This window comes from Cololabis saira, chromosome 4 (genome assembly GCF_033807715.1).
Source record: "Cololabis saira isolate AMF1-May2022 chromosome 4, fColSai1.1, whole genome shotgun sequence".
In the NCBI taxonomy this organism is placed as follows: domain Eukaryota; kingdom Metazoa; phylum Chordata; class Actinopteri; order Beloniformes; family Belonidae; genus Cololabis; species Cololabis saira.
Genome location: NC_084590.1, coordinates 19,298,482 through 19,320,089, shown reverse-complemented (window position 1 = coordinate 19,320,089; position 21,608 = coordinate 19,298,482). Strand labels below are relative to the sequence as shown.

Sequence of the window (21,608 nt, the reverse complement as noted above, 5' to 3'; positions counted from 1 at the left end):
GCAGTTCTGGACTTCTGGAAGTGCATGGCCAGGCCAGGTTGTGACTGACAAGACTAATCCTTTTTTGGATGAATAGATATGATAAAATGTGCAATCACCTTTTTATAGAGCAATAACAATAGTTAAATCTGGACAACGAGCCATATTTACCACATTTTGTAATCAGTGCACCACAACAATGCAGCCATATGGCCTGAAAAAGTAGTTATATTTATCAATCTCGACAAATATTATTATTCACCACAATGAACCCATTTTGCTGATGTTTCCCCAAACAGAGCTGCAGGATTCTTACTGTCACTCTCAGTTCATGTTCACATGGAGATTTTCTTTCAACCAGGCAACAATTTCTCTATTCACAGCAGTTGTATCATATCGGCACAAACAATTGTGAAATCACTGCTGCTCCCCGTTTGAGAATACTTTGAACAGACGTGGCTCTGCACAGCATCACATGCAGCATGTTGGCGTTGAGTAGTTCATCATTGGTGTTGTACCATGTCAGTTCATCCGTGGCGCACAGAGCTCATCTTGCATCACCATGGAAACTCAGTTTGCTAGTTGTGTCTGAGTCATCCAAAGTTGCAACATTTGTTCCTCCTTATATTATGTCGCTGATTTGAAACGTTAAACGTTGCCACTTTTGCTCGTACAGCCATACATCCAGCGAGTACTCGGACTGGACAGCAGATGCCGGTATAAACCTGCAGCCCTCCACCCCCTTGTCGTCACGGAAACGAGCGAGGCTCAGGCTCAGCAGTTCTGAAGAGGAGGAAGAAGAGAATGAGGAAGAGGAGGAGAAGCAGCAAAGCGACGAGGAGGAGAAACCTGCAAAGAAGAGCAAGGAGAAGGCAAAAAAAGCAAAGACCAAGTCACCCAGGGTACGTTCAGTTTGTACGTCTGGTGTGGGTCATGATGGTTTCAATCAGGGGTGGGGAACCTCGGTCCTCGATGGCCACTGTCCTGCAGGCTTTAGATGTCTCCCTGCTTCAGCAGACCCCAACACAAATGATGGTGTCATTTACAGACTTGACAAGCTGATGATGACCAATAGTTACGATCAGGTGTGTTGAAGCAGGGAAACATCTAAAACATGCAGGACCGTGGCCCTGGAGGACCAGGCTCCCCCCCCCTGGTCTAGATGCTTCCTCGGATTATGAATGAATTCTACTTCAGATGTTTCATATTTTCTTGCTTAACCTTCTCGTATTTTGGTGCTCCAATCAGCGTCCAAAGGCCAGACCATCTATTAACAGAGAAGTGTCAAATGAGTTCAGGCCACCACAATGGATCACTGATGTCATTCCCAGAAAGTCTCCTTTTGTTCCCCAAATGGGGGATGAGGTATGTAACCACCAGTAAGGATATACCTGAAACTTCTGGTTAGGGCTGGGCGGTATGGACTAAAAAAATGTATCACGATAATTTCTGGCATTTATTCCGATAACAATAAAAATGACGATTTAAAAAAAAAAAAAATACCAATTCAACTCCACCTTTGTAACTATAAATCTATCTCTCTCTCAGATCCGCCATGTTTGTTACACAAAAACGTAAATGTATCCTTTTTTTTTTTTTTTTCTTTCTTTCTTTCTTTCTTTCAGGCTCATTTCTTTCTTTCTTTCTCTCTGGCTCATTTCTTTCTTTTTCTCTGGCTCATTTCTTTCTTTCTTTCTGGCTCATTTCTTTCTTTCTGGCTCATTTCTTTCTTTCTGGCTCATTTCTTTCTTTCTTTCTTTCTTTTCTGGCTCATTTCTTTCTTTCTTTCTTTCTTTCTGGCTCATTTCTTTCCTTCCTTCCTTCCTTCCTTCCTTCCTTCCTTCCTTCACGTATGTTGTGCGTGGATTTAACACAGATCAGTTTTACACAAAAACGTTATCAACAAGAATTTATTGTTTTTATCGTGAGATGACAAATTCTTACCGTGGGGAATATTTTTGACGGTTTATCGTGAACGGTAAAATATCACCCATTCCTACTTCTGGTTCAGTCAGTATTTCACTCAGCCATTACATTAGTTAGTTGTGGAGGTTTGACCGAAATGTATAAATTGTCCAGACCTGGCTGTGTGGTGTTGCTTGAATTATGCTTACTTACTTGTACAGCTCAGTTTAGAAGCATATCGCTAATGGTCACTGTTAAAAATAGATGTTTAAATATTGGATCTCCCTTTTATATTGCAGGTAATATACTTCCGGCAGGGACACGAGGCCTATGTTGAGGCCGTGAGCCGCAGTGATCTCTACCCCATCAACTTGGAAAAACAACCCTGGAGCAAAATGCAACTGCGGGTACGAAGGAAGGCGAACAAGATGGTGAAATGTCTGAGATGACGCAAATGTTGAGACTGCAAAATGAAACAACAATCCTCCTTTTATGCTTCCAAGGACCAAGAATATGTGAAGATCACTGGGATCAAATATGAAGTCTGTCCTCCGACGCTGTGTTGTCTGAAGCTGACTCTTATTGATCACGGCACCGGCAAAATCACAGACAAGTCGTTCACTATCAAGTAAGGAACTTGATTGTATTCTTGTTGAAAAACACATTGAAAATCAATAGAAGTGAGTACTTGCTGAATCGTGTTAGGTGGTGGTCTGCATTGTTTGTACAGTTCTGAAATGAGTCCTTGTAATAGAGAGATGATCGTCTTTTCTTGTGATATGCATGTACTAGTATCCTTTGCCAACTCTTAGCTAGGTGAACGTTTATTTTTCTTTTTTGATTTTCTTTTTCTCACAGATATCATGACATGCCAGATGTGATTGATTTCCTGGTGTTGAAGCAAAGTTATGATGAAGCTCTGCGTAGAAAATGGCGACCAAGTACGTGTGACAACATACGTCTTTTTAGCTTAATCTGTAAATTTGTTGAATCATCTCTGAAGTAAAAGTAATGACGATGGATTGTTGTAGCTTCTGTGTTTTAGACGGATGTGTTATTCCAGTTTTCTAGCTGGTTTCCTGTCTGCGTTGAGTGGTTTTGGCTTCCCTTCATGTGTAATCCTTTAAAAGGATTTGTGCTTGCACTGATTCAGATGAATGGGAAACAGACTGTTCTGCTCTCTCATCTGTATTTGGTCCTATTTTTTTGCCAACTGCAGATGACAGGTTTCGCTCGGTGATAGATGACGCCTGGTGGTTTGGGACCTTCATCTGTCAGGAGCCCTACCAGCCAGAATACTCCGACAGCCTTTTCCAATGCTTCAAAGTCAGGTGGGAAGAAGTATATCGTCAGGAGAGAGCGATTCTTGAGATACTCGTGACTGTGCCGCTTTTTGATTCTTCATGTTATGAACCTTTACATCCTTGTGTGACTTCCTAGATGTGAGTAATACAAGACAAGACTGTCTGGCATTCAGACGTGGTGTGCCATTGCATGATATTTGTTTAGCCCTTTTAATTGATGAACTATTTGAATCTAATCTTGCTTTGAAAGAAAAAAACAATGTATAGGGGTTTTGATATTGGTGTTGAGGGCAGCATTATTTTTGCTTTCAACAGGTGGGACAATGGTGAGACGGAGAAACTGAGTCCTTGGGACGTGGAACCCATTCAGGATGAGGGTAATACAGACTAGTATGGCAAATACGAAGCAGTGGAGTGCGTTTACTAGGGGTGTAACAATCGTGCCACGAAATTTCGCGATACAAAAACGTCACGATACGTGTCGTGGAGGTGACAACCTGTATCGCGATATTGGGTTATTAATATTAATCTATTGTGTTGACTAGTAACGCGCATCTGACCACGACCGCGGCCGCAGCCGCGACCGCGCGGACCAAAATCTTACTCCGCTCAGAAGAAAGTAGTCCCGTTTTGCGGTCCTGTTTTGAGCTCTGAACCTTTACTTATTTAAGTCTGGTGTAGAGTTAAGCCTTACCTTATTAAATTAAACCTTTTTGGGGTCTTGAGTAGGATAAACACGGGACAACTTCTGCGTGAGTTTGCGTGCGTGTACTTCAATGTCCGCTCAACAGCGTAGGATTTCAGAACATCAACACAACACCTAGTGCTGTATCACTCCGCCCAATCTAAAACAGACTAATCACTACAGATAAACTGACTAGTGTCATTATAGTCCCTGATTTACAGAATATAAAGAATATATTTATAAAATAATGAACCCTGAATTACCAAAATAACCTTCTTAACAAAAATAAATCTCCTCTTACACTTATAAGGTGAGCATGAATCAATCTTTTTTATGATGTAAAATTGTATGTATTTATTTACTTGTATTTATTTATTCAATTTTAGTTGTTAAATTTCTGGAAAAGAAAAAAGTCAAATCATACATGAGAGAAACTATTCAGTTTGTGGCAAAATATTTGTACTTGTATGAAACTGAAGCTGCATAATGCAAACCTGACATTTACTTTCAGTTCAGTTTGTGGAAAATGGTTGTCCTGGCTTTCTCTTTAAAACTTAAACAGTTATAAAGCATTACAAACTGTAACAATAGGGCAAATGCACAGCATTGTTTTGTATTATGCGTCTTTCAAATAAAAGACAATTTTTTCCAGTCATATGTTCCTCTATCAAGGTTGTTAAAAAATACTGCTATAATATCGTATCGTTATCATGACCTCAATATCGTGTATCGTACCGTATCGTGAGATTAGTGTATCGTTACACCCCTAGCGTTTACAGAGATCTATTGATTGGTTTCATGGTGTAATGAGTGTGTCCCTTCTTAGCAGCCCAGGAGCCGGAGATGGAGGGAGGCGGCGTCCCTGTTACAGCGGATGAGATGAAGGAGCTGATGTACAAGCCTTTGCCAGGGGAGTGGGGTGAGAGGAGCAGGGACGAGGAATGTGAGCGCATCGTTGCTGGCATTAATCAGCTCATCGCTGTTGGTGCGTATACTTCAGATCGCAGGTTTAGACATAAACATTGAAGGGTCTTAACCACATTAACACGCCTTTCTGTTGTGCTACAGAGATCTCCGCTCCTTTCTCTGGTCCTGTGGACTTGGTCCAGTATCCCACCTATTGCACCGTGATTGCATATCCTACAGATCTGGACACGCTTCGACTGCGACTCATAAACCGGTTCTACAGGTCAGTTCCTCCACGTTTCTCCCCCTGACCCGTGCAGGGTGTGACCTTCCACGACTTGCCTTCTCAAATATTGTACTGTGGAAATTTAAATATTGATGTTGGGGTTTTTTTTTTTAATCTCCACAGACGTCTTTCAGCATTAATTTGGGATGCCAGGTATATTGCACATAATGCCCGCACTTTCAACGAACCAAGGAGCAAAATCGCCCACTCTGCAAAAATGATCACAAATATCCTCCAGAAGTTTGTCAAGTACGTTTTACTGGATGTTCAAGAGAAATAATCTGTGTTAGATGGTATGGTGATACATGACTCATACACACTGTATCATTTGAAAAATGATTTAATATACTATATTTTTACTTTTAACAGTAATCCAAGCTGCACAGATATCATGGAAATTTACTCCGCTGTGGAGGAAATGGATGATGACGATGAGGCAAGTCTGGATGAAATTATGAGCCTTTTTTTAATTAATATTGTTGTTTTTCCCTCTTTTTTTTTTTTTTACCACCACTAATGTTGTTTAAATACTCCATGGCTGAGGTGGACAGAGCAGGTAGTTGTATGAGATTTAACGGCAAAAGTTCTGTGCTAATGCTGTGTTTTTTTTTAGTTTTTTCTTAGAGTTGATATTGATTTCCATTTGGTTAAATATCGCGGATATGTCTGAATTATGTAATTTTTGATTGAGACTCTGATGTTGATCTAGCTCCCTTCCATCTCAACTATTTCCTGTGGCAGCTGTGTTTTGCTAAACGGCACTATGTCACACTTTAACGTTGGCGGCGCTAGCTCACAGACATCGTGGCAGAGGATAATACAGAAAAGAAACGACTGAAGAGAAAACAAGAAACTGACCAAAACCATCTTGGACAGTGTTGTGAGAGCAGTTTAACCTATCTGCCTATAGAGGGACAGACTGAGCCAATAAATTGCACTAGTTATTTTGTTTTGCCTTAACTGATTGTACCGATACTTTTGCAGCAAAATCCTATGCAGAAAAGTTTTAGGAAGTCGTGACTTTGATTTAGCTCCCTGTGAAAAAGTGAACTGCTCTAATGTTTGCACTTTATGTATTGATATGAAAGTTGAAATCCTTTGATGGAGCTGGTGCATATAATTATATCTTAGTAAGCGTTGTTGTTGTTCCTTTTTCATTGTTTTACCTAAATAGATTAGTGTTTCCAAGACTGAGGAAAACCGTCATATTTTAAATATATAATTGTCAAGGATGATTCTCTAGATTCTTTATTATTATTATTAATTATTATTATTATTACTACTACTTCCTGTAGGAGGAAGACGCAGAAGCACCGGGTACATCTTCTGGGCACAGGCTGCGTCAGGTAAGTGAAAACTAAAATCCGAGGATGCATGTTGGCAACACTGACATTGTAGTATTGTCCCTCTGAGATATTGTGATTGTTTTGAAACTTTGGTGAAGTTTGCTACATGTCTATTCTCTTTTTGTTGTGAATATCAGCAGCGCTCTGTAGAGGTGCCACCGGACAGAGATTCCTGGAAGGAACAATGCAAAAACTTAATGAACTACGTATTTGACTGTGAGGACTCTGAACCTTTCAGGCAGCCGGTGGATCTTCAGAACTACCCGGTAAATTAACTTGACTGCAGAGGCTGCGTATGAAACAGCAGCAAGTTTTGTTATTAGTTCTGGTTTTTAAGCCTCAAATCATGTTTTGTGTGCGTGTCCAGGACTACCATGACATCATCCACACGCCAATGGACTTTAGCACAATAAAGAGAATGCTGGAAGAAGATCGCTACGACAACCCCACAGAGCTGTGCAAAGACACGCGCTTAATATTTGCCAATGCTAGAGCGTACACACCCAACAAACGCTCCAAGGTAGCGGCTAATTATATTCTGTGGAGGAACGTTAATCAAGTTAAACCTCCTCTGACTTCAAATTTTCTGTGAGTGTTTGGTCTTGTGTGTTTTTCCTTCGGATTTGATGCATTGTTTTCTCTCTCCATTTTAGATTTACAGTATGACGTTGCGCCTCTCTGCCTTCTTTGAGGAACAGATCAGAACAATCATATCAGAGTACAAAACTGCTGTAAAGAGCAGCGACAGGCTCCGCCGCAGTCAGAGATTCCGCAAGAAAATGCAGCAGCAGCAGGAGCAGTCTGCCACCACTAGATCAGCGGGGTTTGTGGATTGAGTCTCTGTTACAAACTGTCCAAGATTATTCATATTTATCCAGAAGCATCTTGGCTGATGTGATGCTACGTTTGGAGGTTGTCAAACATATTTTGTGTTCTTTCTCTCAAGTCAAAAGAGGGATGCTGCCAAAACTCAGGAAAAATCAGAGTCGACATCAGTAACCAAATCTACCTCAGCAAAATCGTCTGTTCCTGAGAGGACCATGCGGAGTCGAGGACGAAACTCGACGGGCAGAAGCTCGGCGGGCAGAAGCTCGACGGGCAGGAGCTCGGCAGGCAGAAGCTCGGCAGGCAGCTCCTCAGACGACGACTCCGTCTCCAAAGCTGCCTCATCAACACCAGGTGCTGAAGACGGCTTTCACATATTTCTAAATCAAAATTTTGCCACATCCCACTTGCGTTCCTTCTAGCTCCCGATAATATGAAAAACTTTTTTTTTTTTCTTTCCAGAGTCTGAAAGTGAGAGCGAGCCAAGTGACTCTGACGACGAGGAACGGCCACGGCCAAGTTCCTCAAAGCATCATAAACAGAAACGGAAAGCAAGAGTTACAAGAAGCAAACGCTCCAAGCAGAATAATAAAGGTGAGGCGTGAAGTATCCCCATAAACTGTTGCTTTCTTCATTTGTTTAATCTATAAAAATCTAAATCTGTATCTCTCATTGGTAGCTGGCAGTAGTGACAGTGAAGAAGATGAAGAGGAAGAACTTGCGAGCGAAGGCGAAGAGGGAGAAGATGAACGGGCGTCCTCTCGGTCTTCAGATCGTCGCTATCCCAGCAGGAGCAGCCGGCTAACTAGAAACAGGGCTGCCGGAAAGAGAAACGGAGCAGGTAAACGCTGCCAGATTTATACAAAACCTGCCTGTTTTCTGTTTTCTGCTTCTCATCATTGTGACTGGCTGCTTTTCAGAGGGCAGAGCAGAAATGAACGGCCACAGTAGCAGGTCATCTCACAGGGAGAGGCGTCACCTCCAGGACTCCGACAGAACCACGTCTCAGGGTTCTGACAGGGAAGAAAAGGTTGAAATCCGCAGATTCCTTAAGAGGAAGACTGCAAGAGCCGCCGTTAAGATGATGAAGCTCCTTGAAGTATCAGATGAAGACTATGAAGAGGAAGAGGAGGAGGAGAAACCAACAAGGAGCAGCACCCGGCTTCGCCACAAGACTGGTGTCAGCAAACGGGCTGCAGTGATCCAGAGCAGCTCCGATTCAGATGAAGAGTCATCTGTGAGAGGTAGGCAACTCCTTTAAACATGCAGGTACCCTATTGCCTTTTAAACTTTCAGGCATCCCGTTTGATAGTTTTGCTCATTTATGTTTGTTTATTGTTTGTTTCTTTCAACTTTGAAGCTTCCCAGAATACAAATGAGTCAGGTAGTGAATCCAAGGATGAAGAAGATGGAAATGACAGCGACACTTCCTCAGCCCGGATCAAGCAGAACGGAGACGCCAAACAAAGGACGCCGAGACAAGCTGCAAAGACCAAGGGAAATGGTAAGAACTTCCTCCTCACAGTTTAAGCGCACGAGTGGTGCTTACTCTCTTTCTCTAAGCTTTTGAACTTTTCTTCTCGTTCAGATGCTTGCTCTCATGTGAATGGGCACGGTAGGAGAACCAACTCCGAGCGGGAGGAAACTGTGGAAGACAGCTCTGGGGAAGCTGAAGAGGAGCGGGCGCCACCGCCCCGGAAACCCTCTAGAAGCACAGCCGCCGCTTTGGCAAGGAAAAGCCGGATTTCAAGTGAGGAGGAAGAGGACACCGAACCCCAAGCCACGCAACACAAACCTCGTGCTAGCTCAGACGAAGAGGACAAAGGGGATCTTTCCCACAAGTACCCTCACCAAAACGGAGTAAGTGAGGAGGAATCAATACGCAGGGACTCCAAGAAAAACAAAGTTTCTAAATCAAAAAGCCAAGACAAACAAAAATCTGCCTCAACGAATAAACTGGATGGTGCAGAATCAGATGATTCTCCAAAGAGATCCAGCCCACGCAAGAAAAAAGTGAAAAAAGATAAAGTGGAAAGCAGGCGTTCCAGTGATGACTCCGACTTTGTAACAAAGAGACCAACAAGACAAAAAAGCAAAAGGCCTCATGGCAGCACCTCAGCTTCAGAGAGTTCTGAGCAAGAGTACAAACCCGAGAAGAAGTCCAGGAGGAAGCGCTCCACGGGCTCATCGGACGAAGAGTCGGAAAGCTCCGATCGCACGTTAAACCGACGGCTGAGGCTCCGACCGCTAGCGAAAAAGAAATATGTCAGCGATAACTCTGAGGAAGAGTCTGTCCCAGCAGATAAGAGCAGGCTGAGGAATGGTAATAAAAGAGCCGCAGAGTTGGGAGTATCCAGCAGAACATCTCCTACTGAAACCAGGAATCCGCTTTCTTCCAAGAGAAAACGTATTTACACCTCAGAATCTGAGGACGGGGAAAAGGAGCCGGTATCCAGTAACAACAGGAACAGCAGGTCGGGCTCCTCCAAGCGCTCCAAAAGGGAATCCAAAGCTGGTGAAAGCAGAAAGAGGGACACCTCCAGCCAATCTGATTCCAGTCAGGAGGAGGAAGACGTCAGCCCCTCGAGGAGGAGAAAAAACCCAAGGCAGTCAGAACCTAAGCGAAAGGAAAGCTACAGCAGCAGAAACAGTTCAGAATCAGAGAGCGAGCAGTCGTCTTCAGCCTCTGACAACTCATGTGTGAGCTCAGGGCCCCACAGCAGTCCAAAGAGGAGGGGGGGAACTGGCGGAAGGACTTTCAGCCGCCGGCCGAGGCGGCGGCGCCGCCAGGGTGCTACCTCGGAGGAGGAAGACAGCGACGAGTTGTACAGCAAATCTCCGCGCGTGAACACCCGGAACCGGGGGAAGCGGACGGTAAATTATCACGACAGTGAATGAAGGACACGGCAGCGGGAACTTTACAGGGAAGACCGACATTAACTGGAGACGTTAAAGACACTTGATGGCCACGTTATGGTAGTAGCACTGGAGTCCTCGAGGAAAATAATGCTGTGAATCTGTTCCATTCAGGGATATTTATATTTTCTATGAAAAACATGTTTATAGATGTTATACAAAATTCAAGCATTTGGACTGCTGCTTTTCACAAGAATACAGAGAAAAAAACGCCACCTCTCATACTGCTTGTTGTGATTTGGCCGGCAGAGTAACAGTTCTGGGCAATCTTTGTCAGCTTGGGTGCTATTTAATATACCTCTGTTTAATCGAGCATATTGCTGGCTTGCACTAAGAAACACTGTAATGAGGTATTTCATACACTAGTTTTCCATTAAAAAAAACTCAGGGGTCAACTAAGTTTACTGTAGTCTCAGACATGCAGTTGTTTACGATTCCAGATCGGCAGATGTCCAAGCACATTGACTGGGACAAACAAATCCATGTTCAGACGTTTGACTACAGCACTCCTTTGTAAATCCACACACTTAATGCTTGACTATATTGTGAGTTGATATGAGCCAAATGAACTAAAATGAATTATTTTCCCCAAACATCTTCTTCTTTTCTCTCTTTTTTTTCCTTATTAGATTTGTTTTATATTCTAGTGAATAGATGTAAATATTTGATTAATTAAATTGCCGAGCGGCTTGACAAGAAGTCGTGAGGACAGCGTTTATTTAAATTGGAGTTTTTTTTCTCGCATTAAACTGCATTGTCTTGCCATATGTCACAAATTGGTACTTTTTTTTTTTTTTTTTGCCAAGTACAAACAACCAAAAGTACTAAATGCAAAATACGGAGATTTCTCATATTGGGAAGACGTTCTGTTGTTGTCCTGTGTTACCCACATTCAGTATTAAATTCTTTTTTTCAGAGTTGATTCAAACATTTTGCCAGTCATAGTTTATTTTTGTTTTAGTTTATGGGGAGGGTTATAAGTACAGTAACTTGAGGATATTTTGTTTAATGTTTTTTCATACTACACATTTAATAAACAGATTACACAGGAAAACTATTAATGCATTGTGGTCGTGGAGTGCAATGAATGAGTTATTCTTCCTATTAATAAAGACATGAATTCAAGATATATTCTGTCTCGTACTCAGTCTTGTCTGTTTATAATCCTGTCTCTTTAAGAATAACAAATGAAGATTAACTTTTGTTTCAAAAGCTGACACAATTTGAAGTCAAAAATGTCTTTGATGTGTTTTGGTCAAGTATAATGAATATGGTGTATAAAAGCCACATTTTCAGTTGAGTCTTAAAGATGTGGCTATAGCTGTGAGGTACACAACTCGGGTGCTGCGAATGATCTCAACTCAAATCTTTATTTATATAGCACACTTTAAAACAACTGAGGTTGACCAAAGTGCCGTACATTTAAAAACAGCTGAATTGTAGGCATATATTAAAAAGGTAAAATAAATACAATAAGTACAAAATACAAGAATACAATTAAATAAAAAAGTAAAATAATTGAAAATTAGAATGTTTGAAATAAAATTTGGCCAAAATCCACTAAAACTAATCAAAAGCCAGGGAGAAAAGGTGTGTTTTTAAAGCTGATTTAAAAACCTCAAGTGATCGTGCAGATCTTCATCAGATGAAACGGCAGGTTATTCCAGAGTCTAGGAGCTGAATAGGAGTGAAAGATGGAATGGAGATAAGTAAGCTGGATATTTTATTTATTTTTTTGCAATGTTACAGTATCTGGTGAATCTGAATAATTCACAGAAATGTTCTGACTTGTGACAGGGTTGTATTGGAGTGTAGTCTCTTTCTTCTCTTTGATTTACTTTGTGACTTCATTGAAATGGTCAGAGGTAAAAAGGGGAAAAAGTGATTGTTTTTTAAAATATTTTAATTGCTACCCATCACCACCTACATCCATCAATTAGCACCATTATCAAGGTAAGAAAATAGCAAGTATTTTAATGTCACTTTCCTTGAAGTTTAAGTTTTAAATTTTACTACATTTATTAATTTAGGCTAAAAGGGAAATCAATTTTAGCTCAGATTTGGCTCTTTTTTTGTATTTAAGTGTTGCATATGTAAAATTATTTTTCTAATATGATTTTTAATAAAATAGATTAGAGCATTTGTAATGAATAGCCTACTAAACATTTTATTATATTTATTTTTTGTACTTTTTGTTTTTGGTCGGTGGTCCCCGGACGGTTAAGGAAAATAAGCTCTAACATAAAAAAAGGTAGGTTTTATTTTGGACATGGTGTGGATTGCTCCGTTGTGATCAATAATAGCGTTGATCAGTATGATCATGAGTACGATGGCTTTTATAGACCCCTTTCCAGCCTACGTCATCACAGGATGCGCGCGCATTGTTGCGGCGGAAGTGCTGAAGAAGTTGTATGAGTTTGACTGGAGCGAGGGAAGATTTGTTTCTTAAGTTGCGTTTTTGGAGTTGCAGTAACGTTATAGAAGAACAACATGCCCACCAGCTGTTGTGTGTACGGGTGTACAAATCGAAATCCCGAGGAACATAATTTTTTTGCAATTCCCAGAGGAAACAGGCCATTTAAAAGCACCGTAGGAGCCTGTGGCTGCAAGCATCAAAGAACCGACTGGACCGAGGATCATCAAGCATGCCCGCGTTTGCAGTGCTCATTTCATATCTGGTGAGTTTAGTTATCGTGGCTATCTGGTTTAGCTTTACTTAAATGCCTTTGAGTAACTGTAGGTAGAGTAAGTGTGTTGTAAGTGTTTGCTACCATAGACTATAAGTTTACTACTAGTACTAACTCATACAGCTGAGAGCTTCAGTGTGGTGTACATAATAATAATTAATATTATTAATATTATAGATCCATGGGTGTACAGCAGCTCCACGTAACTTAACAGCTTTAACCTCTAGCATCATTGTTGTTTAGGATGTGTGCCCTGGTTGTCTTTTCTCTGATTTGAGCATCTCAGAACACTTAAGAAACTTGAAAAGTGGTTATCTGGTGTTATTCTGCTAATGTGTATCTTTCTTTTTACAGGTGAGATGTCACTGGACCACGAGAGTCCTGATTTTGTGCCCTCTATTTTTTCATACACTAAACAAAACCAAAACCCTGATGCAAAGATCAAAAGGTAAAATACAATAAATAAGACCTAGCTGTTTGTGTTTTTAGCTTAACCTAATGACATGATTAACTCATGAATATTAAGGGTTTACTTATTTTGGTATTAAGCAAACCATAACCGATAATTAAGATGGGAATGTATTGTTTACAGCTTGAGATCAGTATTTTTGTTCATTTGAGTTTTTTTATGTGAAGGTACCAAAGAAAAAAGAAATGGAGTGAAAGACTTCTGGTTGCTCCACCAAACCAACCTGCTCCTGCTCCTGGAGCTCCAGAGGAATCACCAGCATGGATCACAGTCCTAGTAAGTGTAGCCACTGTTGTCATTTCATGTCTCATTGCATTGTATAATGGTTCAACCATGCTGAGTATTCTCCCCCTATGCTGATCTTCACATCCATTCTTTTCTTTACAACCCATATTTATGCACAGTATAGACTAACACAGTTGCAATTAATCTTAAGTCTATGTATGTGACAAATAAAATCTCCTTGTCCCTGTCCTTTTCTCCTCTCCTATTCACAACTGTCCTCTACTGATTCCAATGCCCCTCTTATGTTTTCTATACACCTATCCATCCATCCATCCATCTCGTCTTCAATTCTCAGCTGTTCTCTTTTCTGCTAAAGCTGAAGAGGACATCCCAGTCACGAGGACAGAATACAATGACCTGAACCTGAGGTACACCGAGCTGAAGAGTGACCACGTCAACCTGCAGGAAAAGTATCAACAGCTGCGAGATGAAAATGAGAGACTTAAAGAGGAGCTGAAGAAGTCTACATTTTCATACTCAAATATTAAGTGCAACATGGTACAACTGTTGTTTATCACTGGAATAACATCTGTAGCTCTCTCTACAGGATCATCTTTTGATAGTGTTAATGAAATTAAGGTTGCAGCTCAGGGTGCCACCCTTCGCATTCCAGCTTTCACCAAAGGCAAACGGCAACTTTCTGCACAGGAGGTCGACACATCAAGACAACTGTCACGTGTCAGGATACATGTCGAACGTGTTATAGGGAGATGGAAGAACTTCAGAATTTTGCAGACAAGAATTCCACTGTCACAGGCTGACCTTCTAGATGATTGTTATTGTGTGTGCTAGTCTCACAAACCTTAGCAAAAGTGTTCTGAAAAAATCTAAGAAATAAGGGTTCTGAATAATAACATCAAGTCTTGACATTTTTTTATTTTCTCATCAGTGATTTGGAGCTGTGACTATGAATTGAATATCAGCCATTAATGATTTACTTGACTATTAAAGATTTGCTAATAAACTACTGGAGTTATTTGTTTTTTCTCACTGATTGTGTAAATGTATTGATTATTTTCTCTTTTTAAAGCTACAAACATCCAACTTCCACAGCTGTAAATATGCTGCACAAATATACATATATTCACTATATGTGTTGTATATCAAACTCAGGTATATTATAGATATATTCATCCCCACAAACCATCAAATAAAAATAATGAATTTACCTAAAAATAATGAACTAAGTTTTAAAAAACAGTATTTTGCATTATATGCCTTTTAATGTTTTTCTTTTTATCGTATTAGTGGGAATAGGTTTCTGTAAATTAATGGTGATAATGTGAGATGCAGGATGGACAATAAAGCTCATATAATTTTTCATTTTTTTTTTTTTTTTAAATAACTATCAACTTCATTCAGCCAGCACAGACAAAGGTACACATGACATGGCTTCCATTCAAAGGCCATGCTTAATGAAACTCATTAAGAAACAGTAAATTAACAAAAATAAGATAAATTAAATAAATATGAAATAATAAAATAACTTAAAATGTCTAGTGCATAAAATACATTCAGTTGTCATAATTCTTTACAAACTTCAGCTGTGACAGCTGCTGACAGTGTCGCAGCTTCTCCTGAGTAAACACTAGGTTTCTCAACCAAATACAGATGAATATCCAGACATTGGACATCGGGCCACTTTGTGATATCTTCCTCCGGGAAGGAAGTTGCTTTCCATCCGCCAAAGTTAGTTTAGTAACGTAATTTCCACGATCTTTTTCCGTCAATCGGCTGGTGTAAACTGTCATGAACTCCGTCTTTTTGCCGCAACAATGCGCGCGCAGCTCGCTTGTTTACAAACACGGAAAGGAAAACTAATGAGATACTTGCGAGTGTGACGTCAAAGGTTTCGATAGCTCTTCGCACTTTCGACACAAGGATCTGGCGTTAATCATTGTTATTTACATATTAATAATATATTACTATGCGGAAAAATTACAAATGATTTCGTCATCCTTAATAATTCATTATAAACTCGACTCTCCCAAAGAAACATGTATTACCGTATTTCACGAAAACACCAGCCACTACAGCCAGTTAGATTCGCTTGGAGGAGCTAGTGAGCGAACATGTGAGCACTTATGTTCATCAGATGAGAAGTCACTTTGAATTACATGTATATGAAAGACGCCTAACCTCTGGTATTCTCAAAACGGGAAGGTTTCTATTACATTAACGTTATTTTAATATAATATTTAAGTGTACAGCTTTTGTAACCGTAATATTGTGTAGTTTAGCATGACCTGTGTCAGCTGTTGTTGTTAGCCTCTGTAGTGATCTGCAGACAAGCAACAACATATTAAGTACAACATGTCTGCCTGTAAAAGGCTGATTTACCTCGCAAAGAAGAGGACCCTGTGGACGTATTTGAGGAGAAATGTCTCTACGTGGTCACCTGTCGGAGCTGCTTTTAATGCCAAACCTCACAGAAGACTGGATGCCTTTGAGAAAAACGTGGTTCGTTTATTGCTTTCACTTCTACTACCGCGTCTCATTGAAATGCTCGCAGTGACACCTTATTCTCTGTGGTTGCAGGGGTTGTTTGCGGTACCTGAGCTCACCTGTCCAGCAGGCTTCCAGGTGGCCGCACGGACCGCCCTGCAGAACACGGAGCGGCTGCTGCACAGAGCCTGCAGCCGAGCCCCGGGTGTGGAGACGGTGCAGTGCTTTGACCAGCTCTCAGACGAGCTGTGCAAGGTGGCAGATCTGGTGGGTTCAGCCTCCCTTACATTCATTACTCAGGTAGAAGTATAGATACTAGAGTTTAAAAATACTCCTGTTGAAGTATCAACTCAAGTTTTTTACTCAAATAAAAGTATGAAAGTACTGGTTTCAAAACTACTTAAAGTATAAAAAGTAAAAGTAATGTAAGGGGGGAAAAGCCATTAAGGACAAAAGGCATTGAAAAGGAATGTATCTTAGTATAATGCAAATATATTAAAGAACCATATATGTGTACTAGGGGTGGGTATTGGGAAGGACCTCACGATACGATACGCATCCCGATACTTGAGCCACGATACGATACAAATTGCGATATCCCGATTATGCGATATATCGCGATATTCTACATAGTTCCCCGAAAAATTTAAAAATGCATTACACATTTTAAAATCAAAGTTGTATATATGTACATCAGATGATAGTGATAATGCATTGGACAGACTGAGTCAAAACAATGTAATTCAAACTTTCCATTTTAATTATGCAACATATTTGCATGAAAAAACACACCGAAACACAATGAAAAGTGCAGTGTGTGCATTATTCTTAGATACAAAATACTCAAAATAAAATGCAGTGTCTCACCCACACTGAAATTGAAATCACAAAAATACAGTACAGCTACTTGCCCCTGACTTAAAATGACAAAAATAAAATGCAGTGTCTCACCCACACTGAAATCACAAAATAAAGTGCAGCTAGGGGTGGGCAAAAATATTGATACGGCAATATATCGCGATACATACATTGAATATCGATATCGTATCGGGAGACTATGTATCGCGATATATTGCCGTATCAATATTTTTGCCCACCCCTAATGTGTACTATTGAGCATTAACATGTGTTTCAGAGAGCAGAAGATATGATGACTAGTTGCCTATAAGTATTGTAATGGTGCAAAAAGTCAAACTTCAGAGGCATGTTATCATTTATCCTAACCTTTATTGGAATGTACATCCAAGTTTAGTTGCAGGAATCTGTAAGAACAAAACTGGACAAGAACATCTATGCCACAACCACAACCAAATTCACTCTATCCGGATGGCACAATTGAACTGGATAGTTTTTTTTTTTAAAGGCCGAAATTAAATAGAGTAACAAGGCTGTTTTTAAAATGTAAGGAGTAAAAAGTACAGATAATTGCGTGAAAATGTAAAGGAGTAAAAGTAAAAAGTCGTCTGAAAAATAATTACTCCAGTGAAGTATAGATAACCAAAATTTCTACTTAAGTAAGGTAACGAAGAATTTGTACTTTTGTTACTTGACACCTCTGCTTACATTTGCAGAGCTTTGCACTGTGGCTTGAAAAATGAGTAATTGTTCATCTGCTTCAGAATAACAGTGATGTGGCTTCTACGAGCCGTTCAGATTCTGCGCCCTTTCGTTACGTAACCAAAATGCAATTTGCATCGATTGGCCTCCGATGCGTGAAACTACGCCCACAACTAACTCCGCCGGCCGGAGCTTCCGCCATTTTTTTATAGCGGTGTATCGCGTCATTCAGGCAGCCAATCAGCACAGTGCCTCATTATCATAGCCCCGCCCACTCAGAATCCCTCATAGATAATGAGGTTAGAAAATGGGAAGATAAAGACATGGTTTGGAGGCTGAATTTCTAATTTATTTAGCAAAAACAATCAAAAGCTTGTTTTTAAGACATTCAAGGCCTGTTTAAAATAGGTATTAGATGCCATAATAGGTCCCCTTTAAGTGGCACAAGTGTATCCGGTAATTGAGATGGGCAGTATTTATGCCAGTGCTTATCAGCAGGTAAGCAGTTACAATTTCATTTAGTTTCATGCAGTTGCTAAGAGCTTAGTCTCTGGTTTTTGGAGAGGTTACCACAGTCTACATCGGTTTCACACTGAATGCCGTTCCTGAGACAACCCCGCACAGAGAACATGCAAACTCACCACAGATGGAGAGTTGCATCAGGGAACCTCCCCGCTGTGAGGCAACAACACCAACCACTCACCCACAGTGATCCAAAATGCATATGGCAATAAGAAGTTAAAATTATAATATCTATTAATCTAAGAAATTCAAACCAAAGCCACCACTTCAGAAAAAGAAACGTTACAAAAATGTGACATAAGAATCCATTTAAAAGATGACAGACAGTTTGCTTGCTTTTGGATGTTTTATCTTCTTGGAGCAGATTGCTGACTTATTTTTACTCAGTTTGTGGAGTCCTGCTTGTTATCTATACTTGACCTGAGTGTCGTTGACTGGATGTCTGATTATTGTGATCATACACAGGCAGACTTCATAAAAGTAGCTCATCCAGATCCAGAATACCGTGAGGCTGCAGAAAAGACCTGCATCGAGATCGGGACGGTTGTGGAAAAGTAAGAAGCACACTGCACTATGTACAGCTGTTATTCATAGCTGTGCAGTGCTGAAAATGTGTATTAATATATTGTTTACACGAGTAAGATATTGCGATACAGATTTTCTTTTTCTGCTTATATTTGTGAGACAGATATTTACATGTAGGTTTATGACTGTGTTTCAGGCTGAACACTAATGTCGAGTTATGCAAGAGTCTAAAGAATTTGCTGGAAGATCCAAAAGTTGTTGCTCAACTGGACCCTGACACACGGTAGGTTTATTCATTTTATTAAGCTTTTCTTAGAAGATGTTGAAATTGCAGTGCATCTTACATTCCAGTTCTTACATTGATATATTTAGAGGTGGTTCAGATTTTTATTTATGTTTGCCTTCTTAGGCGAGTGGCGGAGTTGTTCATGTTTGACTTTGAAATAAGCGGGATCCATCTAGACGACAAACTGGTAAGTTAGTCCCGGGTGGGTTGTCATGACAGCTGCATAAAAACCTTGAAATGCACAATGATGAGAATGGGCTTCAATGGTTTACATAAACAATGTTCATAGTTGCTGTTCTTACAGCGTGACATTAATGCTGATCACTATTCTGTTCTGCAGAGAAAAGAAGCTGTTGGTCTTCATGTAAAGCTGTTGGATCTAAACAACGAGTTTCTGATGGGCTCGCACATGCCCAACAGAATCGCAAAGTCTGCCATTCCTGAACATCTGCACCTGCAATTTGGAAGCGAGGGAAGCTTCATTCAAATCGGGGGATTACATGCAGATTCCCCTGATGACTTGGTAAGTTAGTAGTCTGAGTTGCTGGGACATTTCTCCTTTTACCCAGCAGGTGGCGCCTTTGATTCATGTCCACGCATGAAACTGGACAAAAGGGAAGCTTCTGTCCCAATGGCTTTTTGTAATTCAATGACAAAAATATGAGAAAATATATCTAGATCTTTTTTTTCGTCGTAGTTGCTGAAATATATTTGGTTGTAGTATAATTTCGTTTAGCAAAACTCTCTTTTAAAAATTTCAAGCTGCTATTGATCCATGTTGATGCAGCTTTGTGAACTTTCTGACCAGATTAACAATATTATTCATTCATGTGAACCTGCTCACTTTGAAATGGAGAAAAAACGACCAAATCAGCAGCAGTAGGATAAAAAGTATAAGATATAAAGCAGTATTAATATAAGCAGTATATAAAAAAACGGTTTAATTGTCACACTGATGAATAGTTTATAAGTAACTGTACAGGCTTGGTTGTAAGCTGATCTTAAAATGTTAACGTGTTTCATGAATTTTGTTCTGTCTTCTCTCCGCTTTCGTAGCTACGAGAGATTGCCTACAGGATTTACCTCTATCCCAATGCAGATCTGATGCAGTGTCTGGAGGAGCTGCTGAAATGCAGATACAAACTGGCCAAACTGGTGGGCTACGAGTCGTATGGGCACAGAGCCTTAAAGGGAACGATGGCCAAAACACCAGGTTATTGTTGTTACCGTGATCTCTACTGAATCACTTGTTCATTTGTATACATTAACCTCACGTAAAGTCAATTTGAGTTCATATATAAGTATCTGTAATGTTGGGTCATAATTGAATGACTCAGAGTCGTTTTCAAGTTTTATTTTTGCCAGCACACGTTACAGAAGAAAAAGGTCCATCTAAGTTGTTCATCCTGTGTTTTTTAACATCTGACTCAGAAAGTTGCTGACGTCTTATTCTTCTGGCTCTTTGTAGAAACGGTGATGAACTTTCTCCAGCTGTTAACAGACAAGCTCTCAGACAGGTACAGTTTCCTCGTCGTGCCCAGTAGTCACTTAAAAAAAGGGGGGGAAAATGTGTTAAAAGCGGTAATAAATCAGTATCTCCCATGTTTTTTAACAATAGGTTAATGGGCCGTTCACATGTTTTTCAAAGACTGTAAATCAAGCAGACTGATTTACTGGGGTGATTTGATAAATTGTCACTTTTCCACTGGGTATTAACTTTAAAAAGGCCTCTGGCTTTTTATGTTCCCACTTCACACGAGCCTGTGTGTGTGCGTGTTTGTGAGATGCATGGTGACTCAGACAGTCCAGATATCTGCATGCCAGGCTGACCAGGAGACTCTTAATCACCCACAGGTGTAACTGGGGTTGTTAGCCTGGCAGTCCGTCCAGGGTGTTCCCCCGCCCTCAGCCAAATGCATGCTGGGATAGGCTCTGGCCTCCATTGATCCTGTGCAGAAAGAGGTGCATTCAGCCAGGAATTAATGCCTGCAGTCACTTAGCTCATAACTTGTTTTTCTCTTCTCAGAACGGCAAAAGACTTTCAGATGATGAGAGACATGAAGAAGAAACTCAACCCTCGTAATTCTGTGAGCTTTTTTTAAAAAAAAAAAAAACACTTTACTCTTTGCATGCGAGGATTTGTTCCTCGGCAGATGTGACACATCGCCCTCAATCGTGTAATTAATATTAATGATTCACCAGTACTTTGCTAGGTTGGGTTGAAACTGTTTGACATCACATGAAAGCAAAATACTCTTCTGGTTGACAGGAGCTGATGGCCTGGGATCATCCGTACCTCAGCGGTGTCTTGCGGGCCGAAAGGCGAGTTTTGCTTCCCTGCTTTTCATCTCGTTTTCATTTGATTTGATTGTTTTGATTATTTTTTTTCTGCATAAAACTCTGACCCTTTTCGGCTCTGATCAAAACCACCAATGGTTAAATATAATTCAGGATTTTAACCCTTTAAATGCCATTTTGAGTGTGTGATGCCACTTTTTATATATAAAAAAAAAAGCAAAACACAAATAAGAGCCATGTTGTGGATAGTAAAAGTTGGAAAGATGGGACATTGTTGGACATAGCAAGGATTAGCAGTAACACTGATTTCACTGCGTTAGCAGTTTTCTGTAAATGTTTGGATGGAGGGTCAACAGGGGGTCAAACGGCCTGAAGGGTCCCT

General features: G+C 40.4%; 2 protein-coding genes across 5 annotated transcripts in view; both read left to right on the top strand.

Moving 5' to 3' along the window:
• The window catches only part of brwd1 (bromodomain and WD repeat domain containing 1), a 31,319-nt gene extending 20,038 nt beyond the window's left edge, over positions 1-11,281 (top strand). Inside the window, exons 24-44 of one of the 4 annotated variants that reach the window (XM_061719091.1) lie at positions 656-881; positions 1,228-1,344; positions 2,184-2,291; positions 2,388-2,512; positions 2,743-2,825; positions 3,104-3,215; positions 3,504-3,565; positions 4,703-4,858; positions 4,942-5,062; positions 5,189-5,314; positions 5,435-5,501; positions 6,361-6,411; positions 6,552-6,677; positions 6,779-6,931; positions 7,065-7,234; positions 7,358-7,590; positions 7,699-7,830; positions 7,916-8,077; positions 8,157-8,480; positions 8,597-8,740; positions 8,825-11,281. In XM_061719091.1, coding sequence (XP_061575075.1) covers positions 656-881; positions 1,228-1,344; positions 2,184-2,291; positions 2,388-2,512; positions 2,743-2,825; positions 3,104-3,215; positions 3,504-3,565; positions 4,703-4,858; positions 4,942-5,062; positions 5,189-5,314; positions 5,435-5,501; positions 6,361-6,411; positions 6,552-6,677; positions 6,779-6,931; positions 7,065-7,234; positions 7,358-7,590; positions 7,699-7,830; positions 7,916-8,077; positions 8,157-8,480; positions 8,597-8,740; positions 8,825-10,134 — 4,108 coding nt within the window. In that variant the 3' untranslated portion in view covers positions 10,135-11,281. Of the gene's footprint in view, positions 1-655; positions 882-1,227; positions 1,345-2,183; positions 2,292-2,387; positions 2,513-2,742; positions 2,826-3,103; positions 3,216-3,503; positions 3,566-4,699; positions 4,859-4,941; positions 5,063-5,188; positions 5,315-5,434; positions 5,502-6,360; positions 6,412-6,548; positions 6,678-6,778; positions 6,932-7,064; positions 7,235-7,357; positions 7,591-7,698; positions 7,831-7,915; positions 8,078-8,156; positions 8,481-8,596; positions 8,741-8,824 lie in introns of all 4 variants that reach the window. The other 3 variants (XM_061719089.1, XM_061719090.1, XM_061719088.1) reach the window with 3 other exon arrangements.
• Positions 11,282-15,656: 4,375 nt separating this feature from the next.
• The window catches only part of LOC133441610 (mitochondrial intermediate peptidase-like), a 37,246-nt gene continuing 31,294 nt past the window's right edge, over positions 15,657-21,608 (top strand). Inside the window, exons 1-11 of the mRNA XM_061719086.1 lie at positions 15,657-15,861; positions 15,895-16,053; positions 16,132-16,305; positions 18,583-18,671; positions 18,839-18,925; positions 19,052-19,115; positions 19,269-19,451; positions 19,985-20,141; positions 20,397-20,445; positions 20,955-21,015; positions 21,198-21,250. Coding sequence (XP_061575070.1) covers positions 15,907-16,053; positions 16,132-16,305; positions 18,583-18,671; positions 18,839-18,925; positions 19,052-19,115; positions 19,269-19,451; positions 19,985-20,141; positions 20,397-20,445; positions 20,955-21,015; positions 21,198-21,250 — 1,064 coding nt within the window. The 5' untranslated portion in view covers positions 15,657-15,861; positions 15,895-15,906. The remainder of the gene's footprint in view (positions 15,862-15,894; positions 16,054-16,131; positions 16,306-18,582; positions 18,672-18,838; positions 18,926-19,051; positions 19,116-19,268; positions 19,452-19,984; positions 20,142-20,396; positions 20,446-20,954; positions 21,016-21,197; positions 21,251-21,608) is intronic.